The 22,652-nt window shown below is 40.3% G+C and overlaps 1 protein-coding gene across 2 annotated transcripts in view; it reads left to right on the forward strand.

The window, feature by feature from the left end:
- ntrk1 (neurotrophic tyrosine kinase, receptor, type 1) overlaps positions 1-16,608 on the forward strand; it is a 34,534-nt gene extending 17,926 nt beyond the window's left edge. The window contains exons 8-17 of one of the 2 annotated variants that reach the window (XM_040118211.1): positions 310-642; positions 2,654-2,671; positions 2,788-2,846; positions 2,947-3,049; positions 5,376-5,531; positions 5,669-5,799; positions 6,859-7,031; positions 11,007-11,247; positions 13,851-14,009; positions 16,423-16,608. In XM_040118211.1, the coding sequence (XP_039974145.1) occupies positions 310-642; positions 2,654-2,671; positions 2,788-2,846; positions 2,947-3,049; positions 5,376-5,531; positions 5,669-5,799; positions 6,859-7,031; positions 11,007-11,247; positions 13,851-14,009; positions 16,423-16,608 (1,559 nt within the window). The remainder of the gene's footprint in view (positions 1-309; positions 643-2,653; positions 2,672-2,787; positions 2,847-2,946; positions 3,050-5,375; positions 5,532-5,668; positions 5,800-6,858; positions 7,032-11,006; positions 11,248-13,850; positions 14,010-16,422) is intronic. The other variant, XM_040118212.1, reaches the window with a different exon arrangement.
- The last annotated feature ends 6,044 nt before the right edge of the window (positions 16,609-22,652 follow it).

Genomic DNA, 22,652 nt, shown 5'->3' on the forward strand with positions numbered 1-22,652 from the left:
AGACTGGAAACAGGAGGAAAGCGCAAGCCTGACTCTGGCCAGAAGTGCTTTAGAGGAGCTTTAGAGGTTACCTTTGAACGCAGGGTCGCAGCTTCCCCCTGCGTGTGGCAGTCTTATGTTTAAAGGACAGACATGAGAGTGGTATCAGTCTTCTCGTCTAACTCTTGGCAAGAAAGCAAATAAGCGTGTTTCACCACCATTTCCTTAGCTGCCTTTTCAGTTTGGAAATACCAAGTCTGTAGCAGTTTACCAGCTTGCAGCTCAGCTTGTCGAGGATGAAAGAGAGTTACAGTCTACATCTCCCAACAGTTCCAGTCAAAATCCTGTTCCTGAGAGACGCTGTGCAGCAGCATTACTGGTGTTTCCCCTTTGCCGTCGATGGCAACCCCGAACCAAGTATCACCTGGCTGTACAATGGCAATATACTGAAAGAGACCACCTACACATACACCCAGTTCATCACCGACTCATCTGACGGATCAGTGAAACACGGTTGTCTCTTCCTCAACAAGCCCACCCACATCAACAACGGCGAATACACTCTGATTGTGCAGAACACACTCGGAAGGGATGAGGCCAGCGCCACTGGGATGTTTATGGACAACCCCTTCGACCCGTTGGATCCTGAGGGGATCATTCCTGGTAAGTTCCTGAAATTGTTTTGTAGCAGCAGGATGTTTTTTCCGAGCAGAGTGCCTTAATGAACAGAGGAGGCCATTAGGTCAGCTAAAGGAGAAATGTATCTGAATATCTCATCATTTTAACACTCCTTTATCCAGCGTTGAAACATTAGTCGATTAATCGGTCATACTCTACAACACACGGAGTTGTTATAAAGCAATGAGTAAGGAACAAATCAGAAATGACCTGACAATGGATGAGTCTCTGATAAGTGGTTTCTGAATAACTGACATACTGACCACTTTCTTAATGGGTCATTGCTGATTAAGTCTAAAACACAAATTACTTAAACATTAGCATCTACTTTTCCCCCCTCAAGTAGATACTGAGAAGGTACCGGTGATCCTTCATTACTGCTGTACCATCCTACAAAACTAAACAGTAGCCACTGAGTTTTTACTGGAGAATTCGCAATTAGTTCCTTAATATGAAAAACCAGAGACAGCTGTTTTCTCAAAGAAGATCATCATATTCTATGCACATACACATTACGATTCAGATCCAGATGTCATATTCTATAATATTAGTGATGCTGATGCCTTAAAAATCAACTGAATAAACAGTATATGAACCAGTGTGTTAGTTTAATAGGGTTTCTGTAAGTTTAATACTTTAGATTTGACTGTGGGGCTCAGTGGAAAGGCAGTAACTCCATTTAAAAACTGCTTTCACCAGGTGTAGTGAGTATTTATATTTACGTAGTAACATTTTCAGTGTCTAGCAATGAATTGGATCCCAAAAGCGAATTAACTCCCAGTTCTACCTCCACAGGTGACGCACAAACATGACAGTGGCATCTCTGCAACAAAGCAAATAAGTACAGCATATTTCCGCAAATGTTGAACTATTCTTTTCACATGTTACATGTGACTCTCAGAACTCATTTATTTGCTGAAACAAAAATTAACCAATGAAATTACACAGTAGCGCCAGCTTTCAGTATTAATCAACTTGGTCATGATAATGAAAAAATTCTTCAGCAAGTCAGTCAGAATTGGGAACCCGTGAAAGTTTAACCTGTGGCATCAAGATTTTTTCAAGTGCTTTAAATTTTTGTCAGTGTTTAGTTAGTTGCACAGTCGTGATTTAAGGTGAATACTTCCTAGGGTGCATTATTGCAACTGCGTGTGTTGATTGGCACAAAACAATCATAATAATCTGCTCGTAACAATTTAAAGTGTACGCCAACAATACCACGTAATTAAAAATCACTGGGGAAAGTGAAAACATCAAAAAGTAAATCAAATTTTAGTCACATGTAATCAAAACAGAATTCGCAACATCTCTGAATGTCACTGAGATAAGACACCCCAGCACTACATGGTGGATGCATTTTATTTGATTGGAACTTTAAACGTAGATAGATTAGAGTACTCTGTTAATCCCAAATGGATATTACACTGTTACAGCAGCCAAGTCACATAGACCACAAAACACACGAGGTAGGTAGGAAACAACTGCAAATTATGAAGCCAAATTTACACACAGTGCCTAATGTAAAATAAATAGAACAAAGTAAAAACTGTCAATAGAGAATAAAGATACAGTGGGATATTATCTTAACTCCAATTTGCGCTGAATATCCACAGTACAGTGGTAGTGCCCAGTGATGTGATGCACATTAATAGAGTAAGTCAAGTAAATATTGCTATAGGCTATACTAGGTGCATGAATATTAAACTGAACTACTAATACATTTAACATACAGTAAGTACACAGAGGTCTGTTCTGTAGGAGTTAAGAGGTAGCATACTAGATGCCTGACACCGCAATAATAATTTGAGTGGTACTTGGGAAGAATTTACATTATGGATATAGAGATGGTTTTCCATTGCCCCATCTTTATCTGTGTGTGAATGCTTGATAGGTCGCTAAATTGTGAGTACAGCCTTGAATAGCACAGGTTGGATCATTTGGATCTGTTCACCGTGTGTTCATAATAGTGTTTGTGCTCTCACTTCTCACATGCCAGTCATTGATGAGTCTCCAAGTAAGTCTCCCATTGATTTCGATGCTCCTTAACATCTCAGTACGTCTCCTTGAAACTAGATGGATTTGACGTGAGATTTTTCTTTCCAACAAATCTCGTTCATTTCTACCCCTCAGGTCCTACAAACAAATCAGGAGTGGCTGTCACGGAGAACCCGGAGGGTCGAGTGTTTGTGGTACGTCTGTGCGTCATCATTCCCAATACAAATGTAAAGACTACTTAATCAATAATGCTACTGGGTATAATTACAAATCTGCATGTCTTTGTTTGAACAGGTTTCTGTGGCAGTGGGTCTTGCTGTGTTTGCCTGCACTTTTCTTCTCATCATGGTTTTGGTTATTAACAAGTGTGGCCAGCATTCCAAGTTTGGTATTCACCGTAAGTTGGTATTCACCTCTAAAGCTCAATAATGAACATGTTACATCCAGTTTGTTAAATGCAACAACTGTGAAAATGACAGGTTGTGGTTTTAGGAAGTCACTGGCCTGGCCAAGAAATAGTTGCAACACACAACTCACTGTAAAACCACAACTTGTCATTTTTATGCTAAGCTAAGCTAACCAGTTGTTGGGTCTAGATTCATTCTTAGCATACAAATGGGAGAGTGGTATCCATCTTCTCATGTCATTCTTGGCAAGAAAGCGATAAGCGAATTTCCCATGTTGAGCTATTCCTTTCCTATTCCTATTCCTTTAAAGGAGTTGTCCCGTGTGCTAAACAGCAACAGGTGGACTTTTACACACTGGATTTTTATTTTTAGTATAGTTTGGCATTTATTATGAAATACTCTTACAACTCTGTGTCTGATAAATTTTTTGTTTCCCCGCACCATTTGAAAATCTTTGTATCCATCATCATTTTTATCAAATGCACATTTAACCTCCCAGGTAGTTTACAGACATTATGCATAGAAATAGAAGTGCTCTAGTTTATGAATAAAAAAGTCAAAAACAAAGAAAGTCTACACTTGTGATAGAAATGTACCCCGGCAAAAATGCCCATGCCCGTTAGATGAGAATATCGATACCTGTAAATATGAAGCTACAGCCAGCAGCCGGTTAGCTTAGCTTGGCAATAGGACTTGAAACTTGGGGAAATAGCTAGCCGGGCTCTGTGCAAAGGTACGTTAGAGGAGCTGTGGCGGTGCTGGCAGGCAGATTGAGAAGACCGGTAACACTCTCGTGTCTCTGTGTTAACTGAGGAGCTGGAACTGAGAGTTGTCAGCATAACTTAGCAAAGAGACTGGAAGCAGGGAGAAAGAGCTAGCTTGTTAAAAGTAGATTCTCGTCCTACCAGCACCTCTAAACCTGACTAATGAACACATTAATTCTTGTTTGTAAAGGAAATTAGAAAGTTTTGGTTTTATGGGGAGTTATGTGTTGTAATTATTTTTGATCAGAGCCAGGCTAGCTGTTTCCCCCTACTTTCATTTGTTATGCTAAGCTAAGTTAAGCTAAAATAATCAAGTCCCTGTTCTAGCTCCATAGTTAACGCACAGACATGTGAGCGGTGTCAATCCTCTCATCTAACTCTTAGCAAGAAAGCAAACAAGTATATTTCCCAAAATGTCAAACTATTCCTTTAACATGTCACTCAATCTTGCATCGACTCCAATTGGAGTCAATATAAGTTTTTGAGAAAGCCCTTACTGCAGGCAAATGATGCAATGTGACTTTCAGTATCACTCATATAAATACATTTTCATATCTGCCTGTTGCTGTACTCATGTGATGAAAGGAATCTAACCCAGAGGATTACATTCACTCAGCCCAGAACCACAGTCTGAAAATGCATATTTGACAAGGCATGAGCCATAATCAAATGTTCTGCCAAATGATTTTTTTCAAGTCACACATGGTTCTGTCATGCTCTCAAAAGGTAATGCACAGGAGAGACTGACTAATATAGGATTTCCACTCAGCTGTAACTTTGCACACAGGCTGCCGCTGTGTCGGTCGGGCTAAAGTGCCTTAATTACTGCATGAGAACAGCGGCAGAAACCTCCCTTGGCAACCGCCACGTTGTGAGGGCCATTAAAGAAGATGGATGGGTGGATGGATGGATGGATGGATGGATGGATGGATGGAGGGAGGAACAGCTAGACGTGATATAGCTCCACTTGGACCCCACCCCGCACACACACGCACACGCACACACACACACACACACACACACACACACACACACGTGCGTGCGTGTACATACATCTACTCTTATCACTCTCAAAGTGCCTAAGTGGGCCTGATTGCCTAAGTGGACCCTGCTCCCTGTTTCCGTCCCTCCATTGCCTCTGTGCTCTCTGCTGTTCCATTTTCTACCGTGTTGGACTCTGGGGTTTCTGTGGTTTGCCTTGCTGAGTGGAGGTTTTTTCAATTTGGGCCCCACTTGTTTGGCTTTTAATACGCACTGTAGTCAGGGGTTGATAAGCATTCAGGCTTCCTATATGGTCATTTTTTTCAGTTCAATGTGGCCTGATTGCTGCATGGTTGATGATGGTGATTATTAGAGCTTGTCATCATCTGTCACCATGGTACCAACAAATGTGCAGCCAAGTTGCTAGCAGGGAGTGTCGATTCCATGAGGGGGAAAAATGGGTTCTGAATTACTTCTTTTGATGACCACTGCAATCACAAATAGTTGGAGACTGATTAGGTTTCACATGTCTCTCAGTATTGCTTGTTTGCGTCCCTCCCCATTTCATTAGGTTCATCAGTTTTGGGTACAGAGGATGACCTGGCTGTGTCCCTTCGTTTCATGAACTTTGGAACCAGCCTTCCTTCCTCGGATGAAGACTCTGGTTTATCCAGCTTTGTAGAGAATCCACAGTACTTCTGCGGCATCTTCAAGGACAAAGACATGTGTGAGTCTTATTTCTTGCCTTGTTTATAAATTTCTGTAATATATCTAGTGTCTCGGCCGTTACTTTTGTATTTTTACTGACGACTACAATAAGCAAAGAAATACATTTCAGAAACTTTTTCTGTGTTTTATCATCAGATGTCCAGCATATTAAACGGCAGGACATCGTGTTGAAGTGGGAGCTGGGTGAAGGAGCGTTTGGCAAAGTCTACCTGGCAGAGTGCGCTAACCTGAGCCCCGACAGCGACAAGATGCTGGTCGCGATCAAGGTAAGTAACTCTTATCTGTTCCTCTCCACTGTTCCAAAAGCAATCTCACTGTTATGATATTTTTATTCCCTCTAAACTTTGTCAGCGTCAGTGAAAGATTTCAGCTGTCAGTGTGAGGTCCAAGCAGCAGAGGCGAGATTAAGTAGGAACACTGTTGCTGTAGACTTTTGCTCAAAGTCTACAGGTAAAAATAACAGTGTGAAATTGTACTCAGCAAAAGCAACATTTTGTTATTACAGCTGCAGTGAGAAAAAGTTAGAGAACAACAGTACGTTAAATACCAAAAATAAAAATAAAAAAAATGTAATTTTTAAGTGGTGCCATGAATCTTTATCATCCCATTAATCACACGTGCTTTTATTGCAACACATCATCGCTCACGAGAAGGGGAGGAATTCTCGGGTCCCAGTGAACAAAAACTCATTCGAAACCAACAAACCACACAGTTGCCTACTGTACTCCTCAAGATTGATTAACTTTTCGCTTTAAGCCCGACAGCAAAGAACTGCTGGCGACTTCTTCAAACTGTTAAGAAAACTTGACGTTTTCCAGTATGTGACAGAAATATTCATCAGACATGTGGGCTTATATATATATATATATATATATATATATATATATATATGTATTCCTGCCACTTTCTCTCCCACCATCTTTTAGTCAATTCTTCAAATTTAATTCTCGAATTCATTCTCATAAAACCAGACAGGTTGACCATCTACGTTTTCCTTTTGACAGAACAAATCGTGCCTGGTATTCTCCCAGGTATCATGGTGTACACACCTGAAATACCAAAGCCCACATTGTCAAAGGAATTTGTCATCATATTTAATAAATATGTTCTTGATTACGTGTAATTCTTTCTTTTCTTTGCTATTTATAAATATATATAAATCATGTTGTAATTATTAGTTTAGTATTGTTTCCTTTCCACCCTTTTTGAAGGGAAGTCCGTTGTATAAACCTATAGCCATCTTTTTTATTTCTGTTTATTGTTTTATGCTGCTGTATATAACCAGCATGTTATTCATGCATGTCATGGTCCTCGTGTGGTCACAGACTCTGAAGGACGCCAATGAGTCGACCCGACAGGACTTCCAGAGGGAGGCTGAGCTGCTGACGGTGCTCCAACACCAGCACATTGTGCGATTCTACGGCGTCTGTACGGATGGAGAGCCGCTGGCCATGGTGTTCGAATACATGAGGCACGGAGACCTCAACCGCTTTCTTCGGTATGGGGGCCTGAGGCTCACAAATTAACTCTCCGCAACTGTCCATCCCTGCCAAACGAGATGTTGAACCTTAGCGAGCAAAGTGAAGTACACGCGGGAGGTTTTTAAAATATTTTGTCATATCATGACTCAAAACATTAGCCTTTGATTCTGTTTCTCATCTTAACAACTCAATGAAAGTCAGAGATGAAACGCTGTGGAGGTTTTCCTAACCGTGCATCAAATCATTACTTTCAAGCACCAGTAGAACAGCGTCACAAACAATTACAGTCCTTTTCCTTAACAGACAAGCACAAAACATTAACAATGGCTCTGTAATGTTCAAATGTCCCACTGAGCCTTTACAGTGTGGCAGTGAGCCAGAACGAACAGTACCAGGACCCCGAAACTGAAGCAGCTAAATGGAATTCGGCCGTTATTCATTTTATTATTTACTCCAAAGATGATAGGATTAGTCGATTAATCAATTAGAAAAATAATCTCTGACAATATTGATGTTTAAGCCACTTAAGCCATGTTTAAGCAAAAATGCCAAAATTTCTCTGTTTCTACCTTGGTAAGTGTGAATATTTCATATTTTTCTTAGTCTTATATGATATTAAACTGAATACCTTTGGTTTTCCGACTGTTGGTCAGACAAAACAAGCAACTTAAATATGTCAGCTTGGACTTCAGGAAACTGTGAGGGACCTTTTCCAATATTTTCACGCAATAATCGGCTGATTATTGATTCTCGCTGTTTAATTGATAAAAAAAAATAATTGTTAGGTGCAGCCCTGATTTACACCTGCGCTTTTCCTGCTTTGACATGTTAATATTTCGTCTCTGACAAACTGTGAAGAAGCGATCTTTGTTAAGCCCCTTTACAATCAAGCTTGACATTGACACCCCCGTTTAGCATTTATAAGCACAACTGAAACATTTGATACATTGATTATAACACACTATAATGTAGCTGTATGATATAAGGACATGTATAACTTCTCCTATGAAGACATATTTTATACTATTATAAGTGTAATTTACTATTACAGAGGGATTGTTGACAAATCCTTTACTAAACACGTCTGATTACAACTACATTATACTTAGTTTTAAACCACTGATTAAATGCATATATACTGTTTATAAATGCTAAATACCCACTCAGCTGACCTCAGTGGACCGTGTGGTTCCAGTGGTCACTCAGCATAGCCGCGGATTCTGTGTGTTTTAAGTAGAAAATGCATGAAGCATGAGGACAGCGGTGCAAGAGTTTGTACTTGACTGTACAGACTGTTATTTTTGATATTTTGTTTTTATGTTGCTGCTTTCCCCCCCCATCTCTGCACTTTAAGGTCCCTTAGGTCCTATTCGCATACATTTAAATTATCTGGGGACCTAGAAATAGGCAGCGATTTAAATCCGCGGCGACTGGAACATGTCTTTGTTTTTAAATCAAAAATTTAAAACAATTTGCCCACTTTTTTTTTTTGTAAAGTGCTTCAAACGCTTGTTAATTTTAGCAAATACTTGTCTTTACTCCATATTTTATCTTCCCTTTTCTTCCTCTTACAATTTATATCAACCTAATGTTACAGAGAAATGGAGGCTGCAGTGAACTGTATAGAAGCATAATTTGCGTTGCTAAATTAGAAACTGCATCTCAGGCAGTTGTGCATATTGGACATAAATGTGATTCAGATCATGTCACAGGGGAAGATAAATAATTTACCAGATGTCCTCACTTCATAATAGCAAACAGAGTGAATTTGAAATGTGGCAGGATTTTATTTGAATACTGATAGACACAGTAAATAACCAGATTCAGAACTTAATCAGAAATTGACAAGTTTCCTGGGACTGGATACTGAACTAATGTGATATCTCGAGAAGGGGGTTATGTAGCAAATTAGTTCATAACAGCACTTGAATTGTTGTGTGACATGGTGACGGAACAGCTATAAAACATGTTGTTTCAGTCATTTAAACTGTAATTCAAAAACATCTAAGTTTAGAAACCTCCGGAGGGGCTGAGAAAGTGTTGCCCTATTAGACCTCACTTGGCACCTGGGAAACCATCTGACAGAACTGTCAGAGCAGACGCAGTCTAAGCTGTCTGCCAGGTGTCTCCCACAGGAGACAGATTGGGAATGAAAACACACACACACACAGGCATGCACACAGACTTTGCCCAAGATATATGTTCACGAATGGATGGAAATCGCATTTCCAGCAGACAGGATGGGTGAAATGTCTGAGGGCTCCCACAATGCAGCTGCTTTCCCACCCTGCCACCTGCCTCTTAAACTAATAGTGATTGTATAGACAACTTCCTTTGTAAGGAGGGGACAAAGTGGAGAGGAGAGATATTAGGATGGATGGACACACATCATCTGTGATTTGCTCATTTAGGCTGGAGTTAGACGTGAGAGTGGGTGTTTATGATCCACAAGAACAACTGAGAGTTAATGTGTTCTGCATCTCTGAATTGCATTATTGCAAATCAATTGTAGGCGTATTACAAGCCTTATGTTTTCTATTACCCATCATTGTTAAATTGCTTTATTATGGCATGGTCACACTGACCATGTCTGTAATGCTCTCAAGAGCCCATATATGTCAGAGACGTTCAATTTGCAGATTGCATGCTGAGTTCATTGTCCTGCAGGTCAACCAAGGTTGATGCCATAGTTACCAACATTATGAGAAACCAACCCCACTGTTTGATTAATCTGAACAGCCGACAGAAACAGAGGAGAATAGCAGAGGGCAGCGTGTCCTCTTTGCACCGCACAAAGGTCAGGTGTTCAGCTACTAATGTAGGAAAAGAAACCAATTCGCTGTATACGATTAGAATCCCACTGAAAAGCAAATACATAAATATTTTACTTATTCTACGAAAGACATTTATTCTGTCATCTACCAGTGGCAACAAGCAAAAATGGCTTGATAAGATATCTTGAAACTACCAAACCCATCTCACCTCAAAAGTAGTTTAAAAAAAAAAAAAATTTCATATAGTACATAATATACAAATATACAGTTGGTTTCAAGAATTTTCTAGAACCAAGTATAATTTTTTTGCAGTTTGGTAGGATTATTCATATTTTCTTCAGTGGCAGTTACTAAGATAAACTGTACAGTTTTTTGCTTTTTGACGACTTTGCCTTTAACCAACTCAACGGAAGCAAAAGAGTTATTTGCAGCGTTCCTTCTGTGCCCAAGCTAAAACAGGCTGAATAACCTACCCAGGAAAATCCAGACCTGTTACCTTGAAACAAATTGTGGTGTTTGACGAGATTATTTCACTTCGATCACAAAAACAAAGATAATGAATTTCTCAAATTGCCTTTGTCGTTATTTTTAAACATCAGTAGCTTTACAGACCTTGAGGTGATATTCAGCTCTGACACCTACAGTCATCACCCATAAAACTGTACTTGTACTTTTTACTTCTACTGTACTTTTTAACTCAGCTACATTTATTTGACAACTTACTTTTATTACTTTTAGTTTGAGGTTTTACATTAAAACCATATGAGACGCTTATAAAATAGTACAATTTATTGTTTGTTGATGTATATATATATATACATATAACAGTTATATAACAGTAAAATGCTGCTCATACACGATTGCATCAGTGTTAACAATCTAATAATGTCATACATAATAATATATCAGTCACAGGAGCTGTATTTCTCCAGAAAGAGTAATTTTACTTTTAGTACTTTAAGTACATTTTGCTGATAAAACTTCAGTACAATTATTTCAATAGGATTTCGAATACAGTGCCCTTAATTGTATTGGAGCATTTGTGTATTGTTGTTGTATTAGTACTTTTATTTAAGGGAACCGCCTGGGTCTAATTTTCCCCTTCTCATCTCACGCGCTCCCTTACAACTGTCCAATAAAGCAAAAATGATCACTACAATAATGTGGATCAAGCAGCTTCGATCCAGAGACAGCCTCTCATGTCCCCTGTGCCTGTAGAGCCCACGGCCCTGATGCCCGTATCCTGGAGGAGTCCAAGATGCCGCCGCTGGGTCAGCTCACCCTGCCTCAGATGCTGCACATCGCCGCCCAGATCGCCTCGGGCATGGTCTACCTGGCGTCACTGCACTTTGTTCACCGCGACCTGGCCACCCGCAACTGTCTGGTGGGGGAGGGCCTGGTGGTCAAGATCGGAGACTTCGGCATGTCCCGAGACATCTACAGCACAGACTACTATCGGGTAAGTGGCTGGGAAAGGCGAAGATGAAGACCTGACTGGAAAGTTTTATGTACCCACATTCTGAGATATCCATCTCTAAGATTTCTTGTCTGTGGTGAAAAGTGATTCAAAAACTCACCAGCAACCTGCCTTTCCAGACACAATGTCATGATTTCTCTGGATAGTCCGCAGACCTCACTGTGAGCAGTTTTTTTTTTTTTACACAGAAATTACAAATTGGTTATTCTTGATAAACCTCAGTACTTGCTGTGAAATGACGCTTTAAGACCCTTTTGTTTGGCGTTGGCTCATAATGCCCAGTTATAAACAATCCAGTTGTGGGCAAAGTTTATCAGCTGGAATCACAGGTATCTTGTACATTTGACAAAGATTTGTAGCGGTTAGACTTCAGCACAGAGGAGGGTGAAAACTAATTTGATCCCAGTACCAGTAACTGCTCTCCAAAATTCACCTTTTTGTAGTATTCAAACCAGTGCTGTGGAACGAAAATGTGGATCGTACATATCCACTCTCAGTCAGGCCGCAACCCCTTTTAATACATCCATTGCCGTGTCTGTTCAAATAACCGAATCAGGAAGTAAACCCACGCGTGTCTGGTTGTTAGGGTTATCGGTAATAAAGTTTTCAAAATGCATTTAACAACATTTGCACAATCCAACTTCTCAACCTATTTCAGCCTCTTCTTCTCAACATGCTGTAACTACTATGTGAAGCGTTCGCCGTGAGGTTTAACGACATTATATAACATTACTTCTGTTAGTTTCGTAGGTCGTCATTAGACCCTGAGTGTAAGACAAAGGCGGAGAACCATCTTGCCACACTGAGAAAGGATTACTGCTTTATAGAGCTGAAACAATTAGACGATCAACAGAAACATAATCTGCAACTGCTTTGTTAACTGATAGACCGTTTTTTTCTTCAAGCTAAAAAAGTGAAAAACTTAACACATTCTCCGGTTCCATCTTCTGATTGCTGATTATACTTGTCATGCATAACAGTGAAGTGAATAACTTTGAGTTGTTTTGAATTTTTTTTTTTTTTTTTTTTTTTTGGGCATTTCAAACCCCACACAACTGATGATTTGAAACAATCACCCTTGTCTCCTTCAGTAGCCTGATTTTAATGTTTTTTTTTTAAAAATGACACGATTGCTTCGAAGTTCGCCTGAAATTCCCGGCATCACAATCATCGGCAGAGTTACAGTGAAGCAAACTGTTTTTGTCCGGAGCGGACTGAACCCGGGGCACCTTTTAGAAGAGGCATTGCACCCTGAGATGCTCTAATATAGTTCGTCAAATAACGTAGGATTTCAAAATTGCAGATAAATGCAAAGATTTTTTTCCCAGGCTTTTAGAGGACCCTCCCCATGTGGGATCCCTATACTCTTAATTCCACTAATCCCTTCACTGCTGCAACGCTGGTTCACTGTGAGCTATGAGAAGCAGTCCAAAGTGCAGTTTGCCTTATTTTCATTTTGTTACTGCCGGGTTTTCCAAGAATGAAGCTCTGCTGGCTTACCGGACGCCAGTTGTTTTCCCATTAAACCCTGTCCTTTTGGAATTTTTAGCCTTTAGTTTAAAGATGCTTAAACCTTTCGACCATTGAGCATCGGGACTTTCATTTTCATGTCTCGGTGCGGATATATGGGGCCACCTGTACCTGTGATTGTACCTTGATTTTTCAGCGTTAATTAAAGTTAGGACATCCAATCCCAGTGTTTTAGCAAACAGTCAACCAAAATGGAGCTAAGGAGATTACTTTCCTGAACAAAGAAACCTAACTGCATTTAATGTTTAAGCCACAGACTGTAGATTCAGTCCACGTTTTGTTACCTTAAACACAAATCAAAGGTTTATTCTCTGCACTGTGAGTGTTGAGAGTCATACTCCCTGAATGTTTAGAGGTAACTATCAAATAAATTTAATTCCTACTCCGAATTTAAGGCTATCATCTAGTTTGTAATGTCAGTTGTCACTTTTCAAATTATAAGTATTTCCTTTGGATATTGAAATAGGTGAACACGGACATGGCTTCTGCTTGTCCTGAGTCCTGATTCGCTTCATAGTTTTCTGAATTTACTTTGAGTGATTTTCCCCTCAAGCTGTTTGCACTAATAAAGATTCATTCCTCTTTTCACGTGTCACTGAGACAGCGTTTTTCATGCACTCCAGTCATTAAGGTCACGTTGATGAACAACTGCTTTGAGATCTCAAAAATTTAGCAAAAATTGCAAATCAAAGAGACTATCCAGGCTGATTCAGGTTGCGGTGAGTTCATTTTCTTTTTCACATTGAATTAAACTACCATGAATTGAAGCTCTTTTGGATTTTAAAGCTCTTTTTATCCAGAATGCCTTACATTGATTTCCAGCTGCTCTTCAAGTTAGTTATAGATAGTTCAAGGACGAAGAGCAATAAGAATCTGTTCAAGAATGTTACTAAAGGATGGCATGTCTGCTGTATTCTATCCAAAGGCAAAATGTTGAAATGTTCACCTTTTGACTTTGTTTTATGTAGAATAATTAAAAAAGGCTCTACATTCACTCGCATATTAAGTTATAGTGGCTGTAGAGTTAGTATGCATTGTCTCGTCTTAATCCTCAGGTGGGTGGACGCACCATGCTGCCAATCCGCTGGATGCCCCCGGAGAGCATCATGTACAGGAAGTTCACCACGGAGAGCGACATCTGGAGCTTTGGCGTGGTCCTCTGGGAGATCTTCACCTACGGCAAACAGCCCTGGTACCAGCTCTCCAACAGTGAGGTGGGTTGGGACGGAATGTTATTCAGCAGCTAAGGTGTTACTGTTTATCGGCACATAAACTCACCAGTTTTCATTGGAATTGCTATTTCTTTGCTTGAAAGTGGTTCCAATGAAAACTGTTCACCCTCAAAACCTTGACAAATGAAAGCAAATGTATCTGCATGGCTACACACCACTGGAGTTAAGGGAGAAAATAGGCTTTTCACTAACCAGGGTGAGCTGCGACTTCAAAGGAATAGTTTGACATTGTTGGAAAAGCTGGTATTCAAAGTCGAGTCTCAAATAGAAGCCGGCGCTGTGGCCAACATGAACAAATAAAAGCTGGTCCCTAATTTAAAAAATAAAAAAATAAAAAAAATAAAAATCATGGAGAAGGGTGGAATTACATCTAGCCAACAGCAGCAGCCCACATTGAAACTTAAGTATAATGTCCATTTCTATAGCACTAACTGCATCAGTACAACAACAGAGGCATGTTCTCACTACTCTGCTGTCCTGAGTGTCTCTTTTTAATAGAAATAATGCTCACATTCTCTAGTTAATTCCAATCAGTTCTCCTTTGCCGTACGCCTGATCGGTGTTTACGCTGTCACCTACCAAAACTCAACGCTTTGTGATGTTTTTTCACATTAAAAAAACAAAACAAAACCCCTAGCTTTAACAGGAAAGCTGTAAGACTTTTAATGTGAAAATCCAAGCGTTTCCTAGTGTACACTGGAGTACTAATTGTGATGGACATCTCTCAGTATTTTCTGAATCCTCACAAACCTAACAATCAGTCGATCGATTGAGAATATAATCAGCAGATTAATCCATAATGAAAATTACCATTGCAGCCTTGTATAAAATAGTCAAAAAGATTAGCTGCACCTCAACCAACTACAGCAGTAAAATTCCTTGCGTAACATTTTCAAGGCAGGACTTTTACCGTAAATGATCTGACTACTTTCTCCACCACTGGCTTTCACATTTTTATTTATAGTAGTTGTGGATGCTGCAGAGCATATGTTGCTGGAGTTTTACGCTGCCCTGCACCCTTAAACTAATCAATAAGTTCGTAGTAATTAGGGCAGTCCAGTCTAGCCCTTTCAGCCCAAGCACGGAGAAGCGGGACTCCGTTGCAACCACAGCGGTGCTATTACAGCCCGAAACCCTCTCCCCTTTCAAGAGAAGGGTGGATCACTTTTCGCTTGCACTCAATTCTAATCTCATTGGTTTTCATTTTTGCCCAAGGCCGATGAGCCCTAACCTCGTTAACCCAATCTGTCTCTGCCAATGAGGGACAGGTGAAATTATCATGTTGCCTAAACACGCAGTGGCGTAGATAAATCACCCCAAAATTCTGACCCGGCGCGCCGTGTCGAACAGCGGCCATTTTGGGCGTCCCGTTATGAGCCTCTCTGCTCAGCTGTGAGGCTGACTGACGGCTCAGCGCTGACAGGCCTCTTCTGTTCTCTGGATCAGGCCGAGGTTAACAACGGGGAAGCGACTGAGTCGGTAACGCTTCAAACGGAGGGCGGCGCGAAATCCCCTCTCTCATCCGCGACAGTGATTTATTCACTGAGCAGCAAGAGCATGTGAACTCAATCAGTCATAGCAGCCATTAGTGTCTGAGCTGGAGGTTATTCACATTTTGGCTGTGCCCATTTGTCCCCGCCGTCTCTACTAATGGCCACAAATCTGCAAATCTGTAGATACTAAAGGCCAAAAAAATGTCTGCTTGTTAAAAAATGTTTGTCCTTGGTGCAGGAGAGAGACTTTGGTGATTTAAAAAGTCTCTCTGAATGAATATCTAGCATACTCTGCCCGCTTGTCTGGTCTAATGCTGCATACACTTGTTACTGTCATGGTGTGTGACGCACTGCAGTGTGTAATTCTCTCAGTGTGGTTATGCTTTAACTGTGACCTACCAAGGGATAGAAATGAGCATGAAGTTATTGCATTAAAAAAAAAAAAAAAAAAAAAATCGCCAGCGTCTCTCTCCAGACAGTGTCCCTGTTTCTCTGGATAATGCAGAGGACAAATCATCAACAGTTTTTATGGAGCCTGTTTCTTTGGTTAAAATTTGTTCCAAAGTCTGTGGACTATCCAGAGTAACAAGGACATTGCCTCAAAATTTTTTATTAAATGTAGTTTTTCAATGTCGCGAGCATCACAAAGGAATTTCTGTTCACCTCCACTGGCAGAAATCTTAAAACCTTGAAAAATAAAACTACTGACTAGAGCTACTGTACACAAATAAACATAAAGATATTGTTTGAGGCTTAGAAAAAATTTCTCCATCATATACAGTGCTAGTTTTGTCCACCCGAAAAGTTTATTTTTTCAACCATAAAATCAATGGTCAAAATTATTTAAAAAAAACAAACGTATACTTTCAATATAGCATTATTTGAAATTCCTCTCCCAACAGGCCATCGAATGCATCACGCAGGGACGGGAACTGGAGAGGCCACGCACCTGCCCCAAGGAGGTGTACCTGCTGATGCAGGGGTGCTGGCAGAGAGAGCCCCAGCAGAGGATGGTCATCAAGGACATCCACAGCCGCCTGCTGGCCCTGGTCAAGAACCCACCGGTTTACCTGGATATCCTGGGATAACGGGGCAAAGAGGCAACCAGCAACCTTTACAGCAACCTTTCAGCTTCAGTTTTGCCCCCACCCCCCACCCACCGACCCCGACGCCCGTTTACTGCCCCGTCGTTCCCTGGAAACCTGTCAAATGTTTACCAAAGTGCTTAATGTTTATCTGAGGTGGGAGCCTGATGGAGGGACATGCATGGCTAAGCGTTGAAGTAACAGTGTATGGGCTTTACATTGCTGGGAACGCGATTCCAGACGATGGCTTGTCAGGGATTTTGCCTCTTTAGTCCCTGCAGAGGTTTGCGAGCTGAGCTGTGGTTCATTTTATGTAACTCTACCGCCGACGCTTGTGACGAAAGGCAATTAGAAAATGAAAGAGATGATTACAAGAGAAGACACGTCACATCAGGAGTCAAAAGTGAAAACCAACTCACACTTTTGGGGACAGAAGACAGTCATTTGTATAGTATAGTCACGGATTTTGGGTAAGTTTTGATATGGGAGGTAATTTAAAGTCTTTCAGTAAATGTATATAGGCTAAGTTGTACAATCAAAACCTTCGAAAGCTTGTTTGTTTCTCATGTGTCAAATCCAGTGTATGAAATGAATATTTTTCAAAAGCAAGAACAAAATGTCGTATATTAGCAGTGAAAGTGTTTCCTGGTATAGTTACTACTGTGTTTACAGTTAATGCGGTCAGCTTTGCTGTCAAATATGATATGGAGGAAAAAAAAAAAAAAGTTTTACCTGTGGCCTGCCTGCAAGACTGACTCAAGAGTGGCTTTCGTACCAATGTCAAACATGCTACCGTAGCAACCTTCATCATCAAAAGCACTGCAGTGAAATTCGGTATGGGGCACAAAATGGCGGGGAGGCGACACGGTGAGATGGTTTTCTGAGGGGAACAGATGGATTAAAGCGAGGTGGTGAAACTCCAAGAGGAGAGCGACAGATGGCCCTGAAACAGAGACTGGAGGTGAGGCCACCGCCATCCCCCAAAAAAAGAAAAAAAAATTCAACCAACTGGAGCATTTAGAAGGTGGAAGACTGGGTGCACCAACCATTGTGATGCCTTTAAGTGTAAATACTGAATGTACATACTCTGTATTAATGTCTAAGAAAGTATATCTTCATGCATTGTTACTCTGGCACTTTGTATACTCTACCCTTAAGAAAAATAAACCACCTTGATTAAAAAAAAAAAAAATGGCCGCAGCCTGCGCAGGGACACCCCTGACCATCAGTCAATCCATCACTGTCGTGGGCTCCAGGACAAGCAATGATCCGGGGACGCCGCCCGCACACTCGACGTTAGGTTTTCTCGGCGGGGCTGCGGCGTCTCCACCGGGATGCCCGGCAGACGGCGACTGAAAACGGGAACAATCGAGTTTCATGTCGCCGTGCCGCCGGCCCTCCAGCGAACCAACGACCCGGCCCGCTCGCTCGCTCCCTCACACCGCCCAGCCTCCCTCCATCGCGCCGTATGCAGAGCGTCTCCAGGGAGTGGTAATGGATTGTGAGTAATGCCATCATCCCCTTTTCGGTCTCTCTCTTTCCCTTTACCACCTCTGGTATACTTCGGGGGGGTGGAAACACTCGGCGGACTCGTGTCTGGGCTTATTGTTTCTTCTTCCAGCTCTTGAGCCTCCAGCCCGGTTGCGTATGACCACAGTCAGAGCTGGACGTTTTCAAGCCGCTACTCCTATTAGAGCTTCGCAGCGGGAAACTTTCCCTTTCATTTATTTCCCCCCACCTCGTCGTACAATGCACAGGACAGTGACTTCTCCGGGTGATCGTTTCTCCCGGTTCAACCCGGGTCTGTGTCCACCTGCTAATAATAACATGGCGCTGTGCTCCTCACTGTCCATCCCGTGGGGCTCGGACGACGGGGAACCGAGTGGGAAGAGAGGCCCCGCACAAAGTGTTCAAACTACCTGAGTCAAACCAACGTAGACAAATCCATGACCAAAAAAACAAATGATAAGAGGACAGGGATGTTTCATCTGAACTGTCGGAACTTGCAGCTTTACCCTTTGAGCTCTGCAGCTTTCACATCCACAGATGATTTCAAGAGTCACTCTTTAAACAGCATATTCTGACAAATTGCTTTGAAAAAAAAAAAAAAAAAAAGCATTATTATCTCATTTGCAATTTTTCGAAGAAGTTTTGTAGAACTCACTTTTCTTGCAGAGATATCCCTTGTTTTTTTTTTTAGTTTTTTTTTTTATTAAAGTTTTATCTCAAGATTTTGACCCTCCTTTCGAGGCTGCCTGAAATAAAAGCATATCCTCTGGGAAAAAGTGGAACAATCTTACACCAGTTGTTCTCAGTTTAAGAAAAAGCTGTCTTGAAAGCCAAATATTGGACTAAGTCTCTTGTTAGACACCATTTTTTGCAGTGTATTTTTTTTCATTTTTTTTTTTTTTTTTCCCACCCCAAGTCACCCAGCAGCTGGTTTTCCTGCAGATAAATCTTTGTGGGATTCACACACTGTTGCAACACTGCAGCTGCAGCCATATTTTTTCATTCATTCATTTATTTATTTATTTATTTTTTTTATGAAAAGCTGATCAGCAGACGGGAGTGGAGGTGACACCCCTCTAGTTGTACCGCTCTGCCCTCTGCTGGACACTCACTCACACAGACACACACACACTGCTCAGACTCCGGACCGGTGCTAAAATGAAGAAACTGCCAACAAAAATGTTTTTTTTTGCCAATGTTCTATTTTGCACCGTTGTCGAAAAGACGTGTTGCATATCTTCATGTTATATGCACGTATGTAAAAGTAGAGCTGCAACAATTAGTTGGTTAAACGATTACTCGGTCGACAGAAAACTAATTGGCAACTATTTTGATAAACACATGATTAAGTAATTTCTTTTTTTTGCCGAACATTTGCTGGTTCGAGCTTCTTAAACATCAGGATCTGATGCTTCTCTTTGTCATACATGATGATAAATGGAATATTTTGGAGCGTTGGGACAAAACAAGACATTTGAAGACACAAAACAAATCAAGAAAATAATCAACAGAGTCACTGATAGTGAAAATAACTGTCAGGTAGTAACTAATTAGGACTATGCAGTATATAATACATCTGCTAATATCCCTCCAACTATAATCTTAAGAACTGGTGTTGATCAAGTGGTTCGAATGTAAAATTGCCTCCAGTCCGATTTAAGACATGAAATTATTCCAGTGACAATTATTACACTTATAAAAGGCTTAATTTATTACACAGGTCTAGTAGAACAAAGTAGCTAATTACAAATCATACACAGCAATAAACAAATAAGTATTTACACATTTTAAGAGCAGTTGGTCATTTTTTTTTTTTTTAACAAATAGGGAACAAACAGCATTATATCAAAAGAAAAGTTGCATAAAACATTTTTTTTAAAAAGGCACCAGTAACTCCTTCAAAACCAGTTTTTCCACTTCTTTTGACACAGAAATATTATTGTCGTATCAAATGGTTCATCCCGCACTTGATTTTGCTTTCTCTGTCACATTATTAATGATCCTTCAATGTACTGTTTTTTTTTTTTAAAAAGAGTCACCACAAGAAAAGGGCCCACTTTTCCTGATAATTACAACCTGCGTCAACTTGTCCACTGAGGAGTAAAACCAGCAAGGTTTACGGGGCAAAAAGCCTTCCAAGTAACAGTGATCTGGTCTGGAGAATTTCTGGGTTTGTGATTGATAATTTGGTCAAAATAAACGTATATCTGCGATTCAGAGCGACAATATCAGCATTGATACCGAACAGATGAGAATATGAGTGAGATGGCGACGCCGAAAAAAAAAAAAAAAAAAAAATCAGCAGCAGCTTTTGGTCGATAGGAACGAACCGCATCAGAAGCCAGAAATGATACAATTCCAAGATTCAACAGGGTCAAACCGAGGAACGCTGTAAGATGATGAACGCTCGGCAGGAGCGTTGACAAAACGTCGGGGGGAAACCACATTTGGTGTAAATGTTGCTCTCTTTTGTCTACAGTGTAAAAAGGAGACGAGGCTTTTATACTGTGCACACTAACCTTGAAAACATCTTAAACAATGCCCTAATAGAAAAGTGTGTGTGTGCCTGCGTGTGTGTGTGTGTGTGTGTGTGTGTGTTCTCTTTGTGATTCTACAGAATCCCTCTGCGTCCCACATTTCTATTTCAGCATCCAATATGGACCTTTAACTCACCTCATTCCCATAATATCACGTACATTTCCCCTCTTATTAAACGGTCTCGTGTGAGTGTGTGTGTTAAGACACGTGTTCCCTGTGGGTTGTGTGTAAGAACTACTGGTGTTACTGGTGGAATTAGGTGTAAATTTGTGCCACTAAATGCTTTTTCCACATGTTTTATACATATGAGCCTTCCAAGCGGTTTTTTCAAGTAACATGAGCATTAGTGAAAACTGTACCTACGGTGTGTTAGTACTACAACAGAGATGTTAAGTAACGTGTGACACCCAGTTTCCATACAACACTACATTTTTGCCAGTCTCTGAACCATAGACTGTACAGTACTACTATGGCTGCTATGACAATAATGAATGATCTAATTTATGCATCTTATCAAGTCACTTTTGCCCATTAATAAGTCCTTGAAGTCATATTTTCTTAAAAGTTAAAAAAAAAAAAAAATCTGAGATCGTCGATGATTTGAACCCATTTGTTGGTGAATTTTCTGAGATCCTGTGTTATTTAATGTTTTCACCAAACAATTATTTTCACTATCACTTAATCTTTTTCTCATTTAAATGTTCTGTCTATAAAATCTAAAAAAAAAAAAAAAACCTGAGATAAATGTCCATCACAATTTACAAAAGAGTTTTGTCCAGCCAACAGGTCAAAAATCCAAAGAAACTCAATTAACAATGGTGTTAAACACAGAAAAACAGGGGGGGGGGACGTAATTTATGAGTTTTAAACAAGAGAAACTGATTCAAAACATCAATAAAAATAGCTTTGATCAACTAAAAAAAATCCTCAAATAAGTTGATTATAGCTGAAAACCTACTGAAATAACCACTCAAAACATTTTTCACTTGTTTTAAGGCTCAATAATGGTCAACAATAACCTGATAAGATGGACTCAGTGTGAATCATTTATTCATTAATAATTATAGTTACCTCTTCTATAGTTCTCTAGATGCCCCCCCAAAAAGAAAAAAAACAAAAAAAAAAACCCCAATAATTTCCATTCCTATTTCTGGACCTAAAATAAGCAATAAATATCATAGTTAAAATAGCAGATACGTATTATTTCAGTGGTAAGTGTAAACAGAGTCCCCATGGGACAACAAGATAACACAGTATATAAGGAGTGTTACTGGTTTTTTTATACTACGTATGCAACAATATACTGCAACACCACAAGACTCCCCCATTAATACGACCCCAAACTATGACTAAATATACCCCCCTCACAGTTTCTTATAATTCCACCGGCAGTTGTCATAAACCATAAGTGCTGGAAATATGCGAAAATTCTCATAGTCGAATTGAAGCGAAAAAAAAAAATATATATATATTTTTTAAAATGTAATTATACATGATAGATGTTCGGAATGGATCTTATGACGTGTGAAGGAAGAACAAGAGAAAGTGGTGCCATTTGTTCAGAACATAAAAATTGTTGAGGACCTTCAGGGGGCATGGGGCTACTATAGCGCTGCCATGGAAACACACAGTTATAAAAATGGTACCTGTCTTTTAATCGCCCTGGCACTGTAACCTTTTTTCCTCCCCCCCCCCCCCCTCTGTGTCGAGGGCAGAATGTGGGGTCCGTAATTAGGCGGGCAATCAGAAAAAAAAAAAAAAAAAAGAACCATACTGGCCCTGCAAATCAATTCCAGTCAGCGCAGAGTGGAATCAATAGGTGGATATACAAGAGCCGGCAATCCAATCTGCATTTTATTATGTAGAGTTGAATGAGGGGGTTGCTGCTTCGTGCACAGAACAACCACACTAACCAAGTAGTCCAGTTACAAAGAACATTTTTCAATAAATCCTTAATGAAGTAAAGGAGAGTCTGGCCTTGATACGTGGGAAAAAAAAAA

This window comes from Xiphias gladius, chromosome 22 (genome assembly GCF_016859285.1).
Source record: "Xiphias gladius isolate SHS-SW01 ecotype Sanya breed wild chromosome 22, ASM1685928v1, whole genome shotgun sequence".
Lineage (NCBI taxonomy): Eukaryota > Metazoa > Chordata > Actinopteri > Istiophoriformes > Xiphiidae > Xiphias > Xiphias gladius.